Source organism: Talaromyces amestolkiae (assembly GCF_001896365.1).
Source record: "Talaromyces amestolkiae strain CIB chromosome Unknown scaffold15.1, whole genome shotgun sequence".
NCBI lineage: Eukaryota > Fungi > Ascomycota > Eurotiomycetes > Eurotiales > Trichocomaceae > Talaromyces > Talaromyces amestolkiae.
Genome location: NW_024468051.1, coordinates 824,153 through 839,731, shown reverse-complemented (window position 1 = coordinate 839,731; position 15,579 = coordinate 824,153). Strand labels below are relative to the sequence as shown.

Sequence of the window (15,579 nt, the reverse complement as noted above, 5' to 3'; positions counted from 1 at the left end):
AGAATGTCAAAGTGGTAGATGATCTATTTCTGCTTTCCACCAGCGTTGTTGGCATTATGAGCGCCGGTGTTGTTGTTGCCTTTGCCACTGCTGGTAGTGGTCCCAGCAGCACGAGCATTGTCATCACGAGCAGCTGCAGATTGCACGCACGCGGCAACGCCTCCTGAGCTCATATCTCAGCTGTTAAAGGCCTGTGGATGTGTTAGGAGCATGCGGAGTAAGGTTACGAGTGAGCCAATGGGAGGCCTTACATTGAGAGGCTGAATGCGAGCAGCATCACTCTTTGACATCTGGTTCGACATATTGAATCAGCTTCGATGATTTGGATTTGTGTTGTTGTGAAGTGAGAGTACGAGGATATTGAAAGTGTAAGATCAAAAGATGATTTGTGTCGAGGGTTGTTGATCGAGAGAAGGAGAGAAACCAGATCAAGGAAGGGAATCGACACTGCTTATACAACTTTTCAATCCCCTCCATGTGCTGAAATCATGTGTTAGCAGAAGGTCTTGGAATGGCTGCTCGGTTATCGTAAAGGCTACCGATATCATAGGCTGCTTCATATCTGGTTTGGAACCTCTAAGGCACTTCTTTGCCTACTAAACTGTTGAGCATTATGATTTCATATTGCTCATTTATTGTGATCAACGAAGATTTGACTCTTGAGTGGTATGGCATCCACGTGGTATGCCGTGTCGACACTGAACAGAATCGCCCCCCAGATCGGAAGACCGACACTTTTATAGTAAGGTAAGTTTTCGCGTATCTTCCATGGGCGTTTGTGTTGCCCTGGATCGATACAAAGAAAACCTTTGGAATGACGTTTATAATGACAATTGAATAGATAGTGAGTAAATAGTAGAATGTAAGAGAAGATTATATAGTTTACTCCTTGTTACTAATGTTGTATCAATCTAATGAAAGCAAAGGTCCTCAGTCTAGACAAATCAAATATTGAGTCGTTGGCAATTCCCGCAGTCAGTGCAAACAATGAAGTTTCTACATTTGCCATCATTTTGCTATGAGATGTTCGAACAAGCTTCTGAGGTAGTACGCTGATTGCTTAGGGTAACGCGTCTTGTCAGGTGCGTCGAAGTCAATGAATGTCACTCCAAATCGATCTGTATACCCGGCAGCCCATTCTGCGAATTGCGTTAGCTGTACGTTAGACTATGAATACTTATAGATGGACTTTGCCCCATAGAAGTCTTATTACTTACCCCAATTATCAGTAAACGTCCAAGCAAAGTACGAACGCACGTCCACGCCATCCTCTTTAACCGCACGGGCAAGCTCTCCTACGTAACCCCTGAAGAAGTCGATTCTGAATTGATCGTCTATAATTTGAGACTTCTCGGTCGTAGGGCGAATGTCATTCTCGCCTTTCGCCGTCGTTCCATTTTCAGTAACATAGATTGACTTGTGGTATCGCGCCCAGATCCAGTTTAGCAATTTCCGAAACCCCCATGGGGAGGTTCGGAGCCAATAAGTATCACTTGCTGGTCCTCTGGGAACTCCTTCTTTATTCTCATCAAATTGGTCAATGTTTCCCTTGTGGTCATTGATATCTGGTTGAGTAGTCTTGTGACGAACGTAGAATGAAGTGTAACTGTTCATTCCGTAGAAATCAGAGCTACCTAAAACCAGCTTTGATTCTGCCTCCGTAAAGCGAGGTAAACGGTCACCTAGCTGCGCTCGCATTGACGCCGGATAGTCTCCAGTTTTATGGACTGGGTCGGCATACCAGGCGATTTCAAATTCTCTTGCACGTTCCGCAGCTTCTTGATCCAATGGATCGCTTGCGTCCCACGGCTCCGACCAATTTCCGTGAAGGGTGATACCAAGCATGCCATTTTGTGTGGGCTTAAACTTTTCTCGATACAATCCAGCAACTTGTCCATGTGATACGAGCTGCGTGTGTCCGACAATGAAAGGCTCTGTCGAGGAATCGCCGAGATCATTTCGATCTCTGAAAGATGATCGTGCCGGTGCATGAACGCCAGCGGCATACCCAGCAAGCGCATAAACGCCAGGTTCATTGTATGTTATCCAATGCTTGACGCGGTCTCCAAATCGCTCAAAACAAACCGTTGCATATCTGACGAAGTCTGGGGTGTAAGCTTCTTGGTTAAGCATGCCACCATATCTGTCTTCCAAAGCCTGTGGAACATCCCAGTGAAACAAAGTCACAAAAGGAGTAATTTCATTGCTCAAAAGTTCATCAATCAGATTCGAATAATACTCGATCCCTTTTTCATTCACTGGATCATCTTTTCCGCCTAGCGGAATTATCCTCGCCCACGACAATGAAAATCGGTAGGCGTTGACTCCGTAAGACTTCATTAGGTTGACGTCTTGCTTATACAGATCATAAGAGCGAACAGCATCATCCGGTGTACTTTTGTCTTTTACTCGACCTGAGTTATGAGCAAACGTATCCCAGATTGTAGGACCTTTTCCGTCTTGGTTCCATGCCCCTTCGACCTGCGTTGCAGCAGTGGCGTAGCCATGGAAAAAGTCGGGGCGCAAGCTACCCTGGAGGTCTTTCAAACCTTCTTCCTCCATGATGATGAAGGTGTTTCCCAAGCTAGTTTCCTTTTGGATGAGTAGCTCACAATGCTTCAATCTCATAAAACTTGGACTATAACTCTGATATAAGTTTGTCACGATTTTGAAAATTGAATTTCACCACTTGTGGCTACTTGCGGGGTAATGTTTAAGAATCTTTTTGCAGACTCTGATTGCTGGAAAAAAAATCTTTGCCTAAATTATGTGACCTGGAATTCAAGTATAGCCTGTATAAATCCGAAATACGTAGTACGTTTGTTTGCTATCATAAGTTGTATCTATGTGATTAGATCTAACTAGACGTTTCGCCTAGATGATCATCGACGAACATATCCTTCTTTAAGGAAGTTTGTGACATACCTACATCAACATTACTTGTAGTGGTATTTTAAGAAACACAAGGTAGATTATCAAATTTGAACTGGTCGAATGTGATGCTCGCCTCGGCCTTCAAACTCGACCGTGAGACCACCATTCGGAAAGCAGATAGTACACGCTCGGTCGGAGATCGATCGAATGATAACATCACCTATTATCTCACTCTTTTTCCATTCAAAATCTAACTCAAAGCCTCCACGAGCACGTACGCCACTAATAGCACCCTCGCTCCAGGATTTAGGGCAAGCGGGTAATAAGCGGATGATACCCTCTTCATGAGACTGGACCAGCATCTCTATGATGCCAGCTCCGGCGCCAAAATTCCCATCAATCTGAAATGGTGGATGATTGTCTAGGAGATTTGGCAATGTGGAATTCTGCAGCAGCAAGCTAATGTGCTTTTCGCACGCATCGGCTTCAGATAAACGAGCGTGAAGATTGATCAGCCAAGCCCGACTCCATCCAGTATGACCACCTCCGTGAGCAGCCCTGCGACGTAGCACAACCGATGCTGCTTTGGCTAGCTCTGGTGTTTGAATCGGATTGATCGAAGAACCGGGATGTAGGCCCCAGAGATGAGACGTATGCCTGTGTCCCGGCTCCACTTCCTCGTAGTCATACATCCATTCCTGAAGTTGGCCGAATGATCCAATTTGCATTGGAGGTAGGCGACTTTTGGTGTCCTTTACTTGTCCTACTAATTCATTCTCCTTTACATCCAGAGTATCGACGGAGGACAGAAATGCTGTAAATACAGCTTCTATGATCTGGATGTCGATCGTGGAGCCCTCACAGAACACTCCTTGGTTCTTCCGACCAGGAGAATAGAATGTATTCTCCGGAGACAGGGACGGATTTGTGACAAGATATTTGCCGTCAGCACTTTCAATCAAGAAGTCTAGCAAAAATTCAACACAGCTTCTTAGAACTGGAAACATGTCGGTCAGGAATTCCTTATCTTGTGTATATTCAAAGTGTTCCCATATATGGAAACACAGCCATGCGCCTCCCAGAGGCCAAAGCGTAGCAGGCATCCACCGATCTTGAGGATCCGTATCCGCCCAAATATCTGTATTGTGATGCGCAGCCCAGCCTCCGCAGTTATACATGCTTTTTGCAGTCTTGACCCCACGTTCGGCCATGCCACGAAGAAGCGCGAATAATGGCTCACTGCATTCTGACAAATTGCACACATCGACAGGCCAATAGTTCATTTGAAGGTTGATATTGATGGTGTATTTACTCCCCCAAGCAGGTGTGAAAGATGGATTCCAAATCCCTTGCAGTGTCGCTGGTAGAGCCTTATATCCATTTCGGCTAGATGAGATTAGTAAGTAACGGCTGTAGTTGAGATATAGACTTATCAGTCCAAGATCTCGAAACTCTCTCAGTCGCACGTCGGTTGGAATCTTCCGAAGCTCATTCGATCGCTCATTCTCACCTAGATGGAGAGACATGCGATTGTATAGCTGACTGTAATCTTGTATATGCCGACTTAATAGTTCGTCCCATGGTCTCTGTAGTGCTTTGTTGCAATCTGTAATCGTGACTTTGTCGATGTCATTACAACGATACTCACTTTGCGCAGCAATTACTAGTAACGTATCCTGGCTGCGTATATGTAGTGTATTATTCAGATGGGCAGTAACAGATCCTTCGCTGTCTATGCATCTTGATGAGAGTACACAACAAGCCCGATTACTATTTTTACCACCAGGTGTTATGTGCATAACCAAGGAATTTCCCTGAACAGTCACATCATCTAGAAATTCATTTGTTTCGTACTCTGGCTCATTGACACGAGTCAGTCGAACCGTGAATTCGATTGGCTCAGATGCCTGAATATGCATAGCCAGAGTAGAGTCTGGATATGATGCGATGATATCTCTTTGAATTTGAATGCCGTCACACTCATACTCCACATGGCAGATACTCTTTTCAATATCTAGTGACCTCTGATAATTCGACATTTGCTTTTGATTATCATCATTGAATTCGATAAACACAGTCCCTAATGGCTCGTAGTGACGCTGACTAGCTGGTGAAGCAAAGAAGCTTTGGCGTGCTAGCTTCTCAGCCTCGGCATGTTTCTCTTTTCGAATCAGGTCTCGGAGTAATGCCAACTCTCCGGCTGAGATTCGTGGAGTACGATTCTGGGGTCCTCCATACCAAATACTGTCTTCGTTCAATGCCAACAATTCTGTGCTAGTCCGCCCATAGATCATAGCTCCCAGTCGCCCATTGCCAACCGGGAGGGCCTCGTTCCAGCACCTGGCTGGCTGCTGGTACCACAGCTTATTCGACATCCGATCGATTGATCCTGGAAAAAGAACACGATATTACTAGTAAGCAACGTGTTATTGATCATGAGTTTTGCCTTTAAGTATATGAGGATGAGTTGTGATTGATGGAAGATTTATCAGATAATCCGTTTATATATAGGCAACACGACCGACACTCCGCGACAGCCATATGGATAAAGTCTTTGTACGAGGGAGCTATCGACATAAACTTCCACTAAAATGGAAGATACCAGCATAGAACAGCATAAAATAAATTGCCTAGACTTTCTCTCCATGTTGGATTTGTTCTCAATATGCGGGGAACCCCAGTCTACTGCAGCATGGAGTTAGCGCTTGATCTTAAAAATTTATCCGAAATGCTTAATTAATATCCTTGTTTTCGAATGACATAGATTTCTTGGTCTGAATCTGATTCAACCAGCTAAGACAGGGATACATTTTCCCCAAAATTATCAAGGGCCTTGGAATACCCCGCATGATAAAATAGGATCATGCAATCAGAAGTTTCAAAACAGCTATCCTTGTGTGTAACATGGCGAGTCAATTTCTAGCATACCTTGCATTAACTGGGATGATACGTATGTACTTAAGGCGAATGAAGTATCCTCAGTGTAGATCTCTTTCTACCCGACCGTCTTTATCGTGCTTCGAGACAAGAAACCAAAGACAATTTGAGATACAGATAAAGGTCATTTGTTCATAACGGGCCCAAAATGGCGGATTCTAATAAATCCGCACGAGCAGTCACAGATGTCGCCGAACCGGAACCATTTGACAAAATCGACGCAGCCCATGTCGAAGAAATAGTTCTTGCTCGCTTGACAGAGGAGGATGTCTGGAAGATATCGCAGGAGGCCTTGAACGTCTGGTCTTGGGCCGGATTTCGACTTTGTTTGATTATGTTTGTCCAGGGATGTAATCAAGCGGGCTATGGAATTGATTGGGGCGTCATTGGCGGTATCAATGCTTTCCCAGCACTTCACAGCTATTTCGGCTTTGGAACCTCCGGCGGTGTTGTCGGAACAATCACAGCGTTGATGTCTGTGGGTAACATTGCCGGAGCGCCTTTTCTTTCACTTGCAGACGTTATCGGGCGACGTGGCATCAACTTTATTGGGAACCTAATAGTCATTGCGGCCGCGGTTTTGCAGGGCTGTGCTCCTAATATTAAGGTGTTGATGGCTGGCCGATTTCTTCTGGGCTTCGGATCAGCCATGATGTCTAGTTCTCAATACATGGGCGAGATAGCGCCTGTTCATCTTCGAGGTCGTTTGGTCGGCATATTTGGCGCATGTTTCCAAGTTGGAAGTCTGGTGATGGGCGGAGTAATGCTCGGTTTGGCGAACATCCCAGGCAATTGGTCATGGCGCGTACCATTTCTGCTTGAAGCATTGTTTCCTCTTATCGTCTGTCTTACAATTTTCTTCCTCACCCCCGAGAGCCCTCGTTACTACGTAATGCGTGGCCAGATCGAGAAGGCAAAGCAAGTTATTGCTAAGTATCATACGACAAGTGGGGACGTGAATGAGCCTATCGTTGGCATCGTCATCAAACAGATGGAAGAGTCATTGGAGAATGAAAGAGCTGGCTTCCGCAACTTCTGGGACTACCGTGTGTTCTTCACAAAGGCTGTTCGTTACCGTCTACTTGTCTTGGTTCTTTACTCCGTCTTTCAGCAGTGGAACGGTGGAGGTATCATTAGCTATTATGTTCGTATGTCCCGTGAAATTTATCCTGATGGCACTACTGACACATCGAAAATTTAGATGGTCCCTGCGTTGGAAACTGTCGGTATCGATGGAAAAATGCCTCAACTTGGCATCTCACTTGGAACAACAGCGACATATTTTGTCTTTACGGCAGTGGGATCATTTTTGGTGGACAAAATACGCCGACGAACGCTGATATTCTCGGGACTGATAAGTATCATCATCTTTCAAACTGCTGCAACAATCACATCCTGGCGGTACTCTTTGGTACCCAGCCATGCAGCAGCTGGATTGACTATCTTTTGGATCTTCATGTTCCAGACGTTCTCCTCTTTGCTTATTGCCACAATGCACAACCTGTATCCCGTCGAGATTCTATCCCTTGCCCTGCGCGCCAAAGGAATGGGCTTGTATGGCCTAATTCAAGGCGCAGCTGGAGCAGTGCAAACATATGGTATCGGCGTTGGGATCAATAAGCTTGGCTATAAGATTTGGGTGGTCTACATTGTTTACAATTGTGTGCAACTGGGACTATCATACCTCATATTCCCCGAGACATTCGGACTCTCGCTGGAAGAGATTGATGCCGTTTTTGAGACTAAAGGCGTTCCGCCGGTCAAGATGTCCTTGGAGATCCAGAAAGCCAAGAAGCTTCGAGAGCGAATGGGCCGGAGTGAGGTTATTTAGGACCGGATATGAAAGTTCTGACGGACGATGATCATGAATGATATACGACGAGAACAGGTGGAAGGTGCCTTAGGGCTAGGGCTAGGGCTGTGTGTTGATCACGTGGGAAGGCGGTGGCAGGACAGGGGTTTCAAGTACTTATGTATGACAGAGCTAGCGCCCGGAGACCATCCACTCATTCCAAGACATTTTCTCCTGTTCTTCTTACCTAATTCCTTGTTGCAGCACAGCCTCATTTGAGTGTTACAGGTCGTTCAATGTCAGTTGTTCTGGAACATTTACGAAACAGTTCTTCGTCGGAACAGAGTGTCGATCGCAGGCAGTGCTACGTACCAGTGGGTATTCCATTAGCGAACAAGAGATGAGGTATGAAATCATCACAACCGTGGAAAACTTGGAAGGTGAAAGTATATAAGAAAAGCGACCGCAATTTCTAATTCGCAATACGAGTATCTTTATTCAAACATCTCTTCTGCATCCATTTTAATCGTTACATCTTCTTTATTTATACTTTCCGCAGAACTCCGGACAGTCTTGCATAGTCAGAACAGTCATGATGCGGTTTCCCACTCTTTTAGCTGTATTAATGGCGGCCACCGCGCAAGGCCAAAGCACTTCAGAGCAGTCAATGACCACGAGCGCAGTTTCATCAGGCTCGACTTCTAGCGGCACTCATATCCCAATTTTCGGCGTCGGGACCATCACAATTCCAGTCTCTGGTGTGGCTGGCAGCATCGTTGGAGTCGACTCAACTGCCACCACGATTGCGCTGAACTGCTTGAATAACACAAGTTGTGTTATTGGAACCAAACCAGTTACCTTGACCCAAGGCCCATCGACATTGATCGCCGATATCGTCACTCAAACTGATATAGAAGGAAACAGCGGGACAATTACAGCCGCCGTGGCCTGCAATATTATTTCTAGTACGMAAGCCGCGACTTGCACTGCGACGGGTACGGTCAGCTTCGGAGCCCAAGGCCAAAGTTCCGCCATTACGATCACCACCACCACGACCATACCTTCTAGCCGAATTACCTATGAACAACTCTTGATTACGGGCGGTGTTGAGAAGCTGAACAATCTTTCAGCTACTCATACGTCGAGCGGCGCCGCTGGCCTTGTCGCTGCACCACTTCCAACGGGCAATATGGCAATTGGCGTTGGTAGTATGGCTGCAGCGGCTGTTGTTGCTGTTGCTGGAATGCTTTAAATTCATTCCCATACCTTGCAAACCACGGTTGTGCCTCTTAAAAATAAACCCAGAACTTGACAGATACCTTTTGAACTTCAAATAAGGACATTCGCCTAGTTGAAAGTCTTGAAGAATCCTTGGATGACAATGTATGACCGTAAATGATTGCATGTGATTAGACTTCATTTATTTATTCAACTTTCAGCTTAGAATAGACAATATAGACGGGGGAAAAACAATCAAACTGCTCACAATTGATTCCTGAATCGCAATTGCAATCATGCCGCGACCGGTAGGCACTGATCTCACGTAGCTTTGGAAGCCCTCAAATGAAATATGTACTTGTCAAGCGCTGTCTACGGCAATTTATGAATTGAATTGTACTACTAGGTACATAGGCCTTTATTAGGGGGAACAGGCAAAGAAAAAATCAATTTTTCGAAGTGGGCTGATTGCAAGTTTGGATTGAAGGATACGTACGCGACATACTCAGTACAGATAGATAAATGAACCATGTAGTATACTAAAATCTATTTACAAAACTCTTTCGCAATGCTTGTCAACACTTGCGTTGTTTGTTCCAGGGATTCAATATTAGCAAATTCTTCCATGCTGTGAAGACCTTCACCGTGAGGTCCCAAGAGGAGAACAGGGATGCCAACATCCCCAATCAGGGCACAATCAGTCCAATAATTCTCTCTAGTGAGTGCTGGCTTTTTTCCCACGACCGATTCCACAGTCTGTTGGACAAGAGCCATGAAAGGATGATCGAGCGATATCTCATAAGATGAACGATCAAAAGTAGCTCTTACATCATACTTAAAACCCGTGTCTTCCGAAGCAATGCCGGAGAGCAGCTCATGAATCTCGTGTTTGACGCTATCGGGAGTTTCTCCTTTTAACGTCCGGCGCTCCACAGTCACTGTACAGCAGTCCGGGTACGACGATGCCTCCTCACCGCCCTTAATGATGGAGGCGTGAACGCTAGGACGAAAGCCAGTACCGTCGTCCTTCTGAATTTTTTTGGCATACTTATCTAGCGCTACCAAAAAGTATCCTGCCTTCGTGATAGCATCCACACCGAGATCGTAGCGCGAACCATGAGCAGCAACACCATAGATGTCAACTTCAAGCCAGACAAAGCCTTTATGGCCATAGACAATGTCTAGATTAGTCGGCTCATTCACAATAGCTGCATCGGCTCTCCAGCCAGCCGCTAAAACATCTTCTGTGCCAATGCTAGTCGCCTCTTCATCAGCAACACCCGTGAAGATAACGTCTCCACGGAGACCAAGCGTCTTTGCGTTAGCCAGTGTCATCAAAGCAGCAGCAACGCCCCCTTTCATATCTCCTGATCCACGTCCGTATAGCTTCCCATCCTTGATCTCACCACTCAAAGGATCGCCCTTGTAGCTGAGGCAGGTGACTGTATCAATGTGTCCATTCAGCATGAGGCTCTTGCCTCCGCCAGAACCACGGACAATACCAATAATGGACGGTCTGTCCTTTTTTGGCTCAATCCAGTGAGTCTCTATTCCGCGGTGCTCCAGCCAGGCCTTGATGTAGCGAGCAATCTCGGTCTCTCCTGGTCCCGGGATTGATCCCAACAAAGGATTAGCAGAATCGATCTGGACTAGAGCTTGCGTCAACGACAATGGATCAGATGGAAAAACGCTTTTAGGGACATTGTAATCTCTGTTGCCTTCTGTGCATAAGAGAACCACCACCGATTCTCCATTTAGTCCTAGTTGCTTTCTGTCTGCAGCAGTCAACCGGTGTAGTGCAGCAAGAGAAGCGGAACCGCATGGACCAGCATCAACGCCTAAGGCTTGTAATTCCAGTGAAGCCGTATGAGCCTCATAGTCTGAGATAGTAAGTGTGGCGTCAATTCCTGATTTGAGCATTGGCCAAGCGAGTGTAGACACGGTTCCGCATTCCAGGCCAGACATGATGGTAGGAGATGTGTGAATGTGGACAATTTTGCCTTGCTGGGTGCTATGATAGAAGCAAGCTGCGGTATCGGGTTCGACAGCCAAGATTGTCGTTGATGCGGCGGCTGTCTTAAAGTGTGATACAACGGATTGGGCAAGGCTCCCTACTCCCACTGGTGTGATCACAAGGTCAGGCTCAACATTCTCTGGCAATTGCTCATCAATCTCACGCATCATTGTCAGGTAGCCTTCAATAATCCACTATGATAGAGGACGATTAGCTTCTTAGAAGTCCATATCATGGTGTGAGGGAAGGATCTTTATGCGGAACAACTGACCTGCGGGATTTCGTCGTACCCATCAAAAGCAAAATCCTGAACCAGAATCCCTCCAGCATCCTGAGCAGCACGATGGGCAATTTTAACCGTTTCGTCGTAGTCTTCGGTAGAAATAATGACCTTCGCTCCTTCCGCCTCAATCTTCTCGACGGCTGAGGCATGAATACTCATTGGAACATGAACCTCGACTGGAACGCCGAGAATAGAGGCAATACGAGCCACGGCGCGGCCATGATTTCCATCGGTGGCTGTGAAAAGGGTAGGTGGATGGGTGCGCAAGGCTTCCCTGAGAGCCTCAATGCCAGCATCCATGGGGAGACTAACCTCGCGCGCAAGGGCACGGTATGCTCCCCATGAAGCCCCGAGGATCTTGAAAGCTGGCAGTCCGTATCTAGTACTCTCGTCTTTCAGATAGATAGACTTCAAGCCCAGCTCCTTGGCGAGTGCACCCAAGGATAGCAGCTTCGTTGGCTGTGCACCCGGCAGTTGTTCGTGGAATGTTTTGATCACGTCGCGCCCTTGGGTGGCGGGAGCCACCCATGATTTTGCGGCCGGGTTGAAGAGAACTTGGTTTCTCATGATCAATTTTATGGCTAAAAAAGACCCGAGCCTTGATGGTCTTACCTTGTATGCAAGATAAGTTCAGAATTTCCATTTCGCAGCTATGGTTCTTATTTTTCACCGATGCTCTTCCGCGGATGCGCCCTCCGAGAACATTGAAAACCCCAACTTCAGACCTAAGGGCCACGGCAGCCAACCATCAAACAAAATTTGAACCGAATTCTAATAAAATTGCGAAAATGAAATTTAATTACCATTTTCTGCTAGAAATAATGTCTGAAGCAACCCCAACACAATAGTTGACGCGGTTTAAGACACAACAATGCCTCTCTGAAAGAAGTGGCTAGATGACTCCCAAAGCTGAAAATTTCATAATTACAGCCGATGGACGTTTCGTAAAAACAATTTCTAGCCTGGAATGCGAATCCGATCTACGAAGAGTCAAATCTTTCATGTCTACTTTTGAGAAAGAGCTACATGATTTACGACTCGTGATAGTCGTAAGTACGCTAGGTACGGATTTCACGTGCCTCCTGGGGAACGGCCACTCTCCAGACTAATGTCAGTGCAAGTATGTTGACTCGTTGAAATAGAAAGAAGGCTAAGGACACAACGTTTTAAGATAGGGATACTAATCTATACATCAAAGGATAAGTTGTCTTTCTCCATAAACCGTCAATCTAGATCGCTTATTTAAGGTAGTCAATCAGGTTTTTAGAGCTCGAGCCAAAACCCAGGATGCATTCAATACCCACATGTGCAATCGAATTGAAAGTTTCTATACCTCAAACAGCCGTGCATTTCCCGTAATGGTAACATTGCCTCCTTGTCCGGATCTTCCTTGACAAGTCCATTTTCCAGGAAAAGGAGGGACAATAGTAGCCTTTGTTCCCTGAGGTGCCTTGATATCCATAATAATCTTTCCGTTTGAGCCGTAACCCCAGTTAGCGTAGATAAGACCATGAGGTGTCGGTACTCGTCCTTGGACCCATTCAACGTTGAAGCTTGGCAATGGCGCAAATACGAATTGACTGTATCCTACAGCGCTGGGTCGGATACCCAGAGCATACTCTGTCAAAAAAGCAGTGGAATATCCTCCCCAATAATGACTCTGTCCAGTGAATAAATCCAAGCCAGGATACGACCCGTTGGGACTCTGTGATATTCAATCATAAGCAAACACATCATACACTGGACAATAAAAATGACAAAACTTACCACATATTCCCAGAGTGCTCCCGTAAAGTTGACATCTCTGCGCACCATGGGGCTCCATGTATCATCCAAAAGGCCTTGGGCAAGAGCCGTTTCGTTAGCCATTGCCAAACCCTCCAAAAGAAAGCTCATATAGTAGGGGTTGACGACAGCTGGTGTGCCCACAAAACGTGTACCATTCGAATAACCTGCTGGTAATTTCAGGGCATCTAATTTGCCGAGGAACTGTTTACGGCGCGCTGCTGTTCCAATTTCACCCAACAAGACTTGCGCTATATCCATGGCATCATAGCCACTGGTGTCTAGCGAGCCAGAGTAATAACCACCAGTAGAGTTCCACAGAAGCTGATCAATTGCTTGTCGTGATAATTGGGCTTGGGTACGGTACTTATCAGCAGCAAAACTATCATTGAGATGTTCGGCCATTTCAGCCATCTTTTCGAGGCCGAGAATCAAAGATACAGTATTACCTGGGCCCAATGCCTGGCCCTTCTCTCCTGACAAAGGGAGCCCGTTTGCACCATTAGGTGCGCCATATAGTTGGGTTCCGTCATCTAGTGTTCTAGTAACAGCATAGCTCAGAGTTGCTGTCATAGTATTCCAGTTATTGCGAAGAAAAGTGTCGTTTCCAGATCTGTGGTCTTTTAGCAGGCTAAATCAAGAACAAGCCAGGTTGCAGCCAACAACTCACCTGAACCAATAGTTGTATATGGTCATAAGAACATCAAATTCATAATCCGCTACAAGAGGATCAACATTAATAGTCCGGATTAGGGTGCCCACAGTATCAAGGGGGCTGAAGAGCGTATTAGCCGGAATTTGGCCTGAAGTAGCTTGCCTACTCAAAGTTTGCTGTGTTGGACCCCATACACATCTTCCATCTGCTGTCGAGACTAAAGTCGCGCGCGATGATATTAGTCGATCGCCCATCCAAGAGAAACGATCACGTTTTCCAGAGTCCGACTGAACATAATCGGTGTTGGTTTGCACTCCGTACTCAATTAAAGCGTCTGCAGATGTCATCGGTTGTGTGTAGAGAACTTCACCATTGTTACTGGTAACGGTAACGTTGCGAATATACGTTGCCTGGTCCTGCCATGGTCCAAAGGCAAAGCCTTTATTGGCTCCTCCAGGGATATACGGATTTGGATCCCCAATGCCATAGGAACTAATGTTGAAGTGTGCTATCTCTTCATGGTTCAAGAAGACTGTGTATGTATCGTCGCCGTGCGAAACTGTTTCGATTTTATGCCACACCTTTTCTGTAACGTTCTGTCAGGTATAGATTAGTATCAAAATCACGAAAAGTATAAAGCAGAGTTGAAAGTTACCTACAACTTTCAAGGGAAATTTGTCAAGAACATAACCCGGTAAACTGGTCTGATTCTGCAGAGACCAGCCGCGACCCAGTACAAGGGTATTTGGGGGGGCTAGTGACCGGTCAATGTTCGCGAAAGATCCGTCAGGATATTCACTAGTGAGAACAACTATGAGAAACAATGTCAGCGAAGAGGATAATAACAATTATGAAATTGTGCATACATATCGGTCCGGTGGCCTGGATTGCATCGATCTCCGTGTCCACACGCCATCCAGTACCGCCATAGTCTATCATAGCCTCAAAAGTCAATGTGTAATTGCTCAGGTTAACTATCTTAGCCGTAGATGCCGGCTTTTGTCCGCGGATATATGCTCCATTTTCGGTGATATCCCATGTTGCAGTTTGTGTCCCAGGAGCGAAGCACGTCATCTGATTGGTCCGCGGTCCAAGTGCCCAGATATCTGTGTACATGGAATTGCTAGAAGCAAAGTATCCATCCTGGGCAGCAACCTAGCAGATAGAATTAGTCAATGTTATGCACTAAACTGCAATTTACGCCTTACCGGAGTGGTGTCTATGCTTGAAATGAAAGCAGGGTTTCCGAGTGTCAGCCCGGAGCCTTTGACCAGCTTGACAGACTGCCAGCGCTGTGAGCCCTGAATAAAATATCCTGTAAAATTTCCAGGTTCAGTGATGTTAAAGGTCTCCACTCGGAAAGTAGCTGCCAATGCGTTTGCGAACGCAAATGGTCCATCTCCTTGGGGATTTTCCAAGCCACTGAATTGACGTTAGTGAGTATTCCATTCGTGACATGAATTTGTGGAAAGAATTCAAGCTCACTTATACGCTTCGCTGTATTTAACTTCAATTTGAGCATATTCTTCCAGGGCTAGAACCTCAAATGTTGCCTTTCCCGCCACGGCCACTCCATAATCGACTGGTCCGGAACCACTAGTCAGCAGGATTCATCATTCAATTGCTTGGTAGTCATATAACTGACTTGTAAAAATATCACCGACAGCATTGAATGTTAGTCGGGAAGATGTAATGTTTGTTGTATTGCTTGTTAATCCTGAACTGATTGATACTGGCTCAAAACAAGCTTTCCCATTTGTTGCCGAATATGGCTCTGGACTGGGCAATGGAGGCCAGGGAACCCCTGATGCAGACGGAGAAGCGGCATCAACGATGCCGATTAAGGCAATAAAAAGGCCTGAAAATAGGGTATCAAACATTGCTACCCTTAGCAAAAGCCCCAATTCCCTTGCAGAATAGGACTACGACTCTACATGACAATGAAGGGCTAGACAAACGGAAATACATCCCTATCTATAAGCTTATGAAAAGCTTTGGTCGACTCACGGTCCCCACGCCAT

General features: G+C 45.9%; 6 protein-coding genes across 6 annotated transcripts; 2 read left to right on the top strand and 4 right to left on the bottom strand.

The window, feature by feature from the left end:
- Positions 1-23: 23 nt before the first annotated feature.
- BHQ10_007501 (uncharacterized protein) lies at positions 24-2,562 on the bottom strand (the record flags this gene model as incomplete). Its single annotated transcript, XM_040880204.1, has 2 exons — positions 24-163; positions 1,218-2,562. The coding sequence occupies 2 exons, from the start codon at positions 2,560-2,562 to the stop codon at positions 24-26; spliced, it is 1,485 nt and encodes a 494-aa protein (XP_040736004.1).
- Positions 2,563-2,975: 413 nt separating this feature from the next.
- Positions 2,976-4,400, bottom strand: BHQ10_007500 (uncharacterized protein; the record flags this gene model as incomplete). Its single annotated transcript, XM_040880203.1, has 1 exon — positions 2,976-4,400. One exon carries the CDS (start codon positions 4,398-4,400, stop codon positions 2,976-2,978), a length of 1,425 nt encoding a protein of 474 aa, XP_040736003.1.
- Positions 4,401-5,959: 1,559 nt separating this feature from the next.
- Positions 5,960-7,642, top strand: BHQ10_007499 (uncharacterized protein; the record flags this gene model as incomplete). Its single annotated transcript, XM_040880200.1, has 2 exons — positions 5,960-6,955; positions 7,013-7,642. 2 exons carry the CDS (start codon positions 5,960-5,962, stop codon positions 7,640-7,642), a joined length of 1,626 nt encoding a protein of 541 aa, XP_040736002.1.
- A 553-nt stretch (positions 7,643-8,195) lies between these two features.
- Positions 8,196-8,855, top strand: BHQ10_007498 (uncharacterized protein; the record flags this gene model as incomplete). Its single annotated transcript, XM_040880199.1, has 1 exon — positions 8,196-8,855. The coding sequence occupies one exon, from the start codon at positions 8,196-8,198 to the stop codon at positions 8,853-8,855; it is 660 nt and encodes a 219-aa protein (XP_040736001.1).
- Positions 8,856-9,367: 512 nt separating this feature from the next.
- Positions 9,368-11,685, bottom strand: BHQ10_007497 (uncharacterized protein; the record flags this gene model as incomplete). Its single annotated transcript, XM_040880198.1, has 2 exons — positions 9,368-11,029; positions 11,107-11,685. 2 exons carry the CDS (start codon positions 11,683-11,685, stop codon positions 9,368-9,370), a joined length of 2,241 nt encoding a protein of 746 aa, XP_040736000.1.
- Positions 11,686-12,445: 760 nt separating this feature from the next.
- Positions 12,446-15,579, bottom strand: BHQ10_007496 (uncharacterized protein; the record flags this gene model as incomplete). Its single annotated transcript, XM_040880197.1, has 8 exons — positions 12,446-12,823; positions 12,886-13,516; positions 13,574-14,154; positions 14,218-14,369; positions 14,425-14,713; positions 14,767-14,980; positions 15,044-15,154; positions 15,566-15,579. The coding sequence occupies 8 exons, from the start codon at positions 15,577-15,579 to the stop codon at positions 12,446-12,448; spliced, it is 2,370 nt and encodes a 789-aa protein (XP_040735999.1).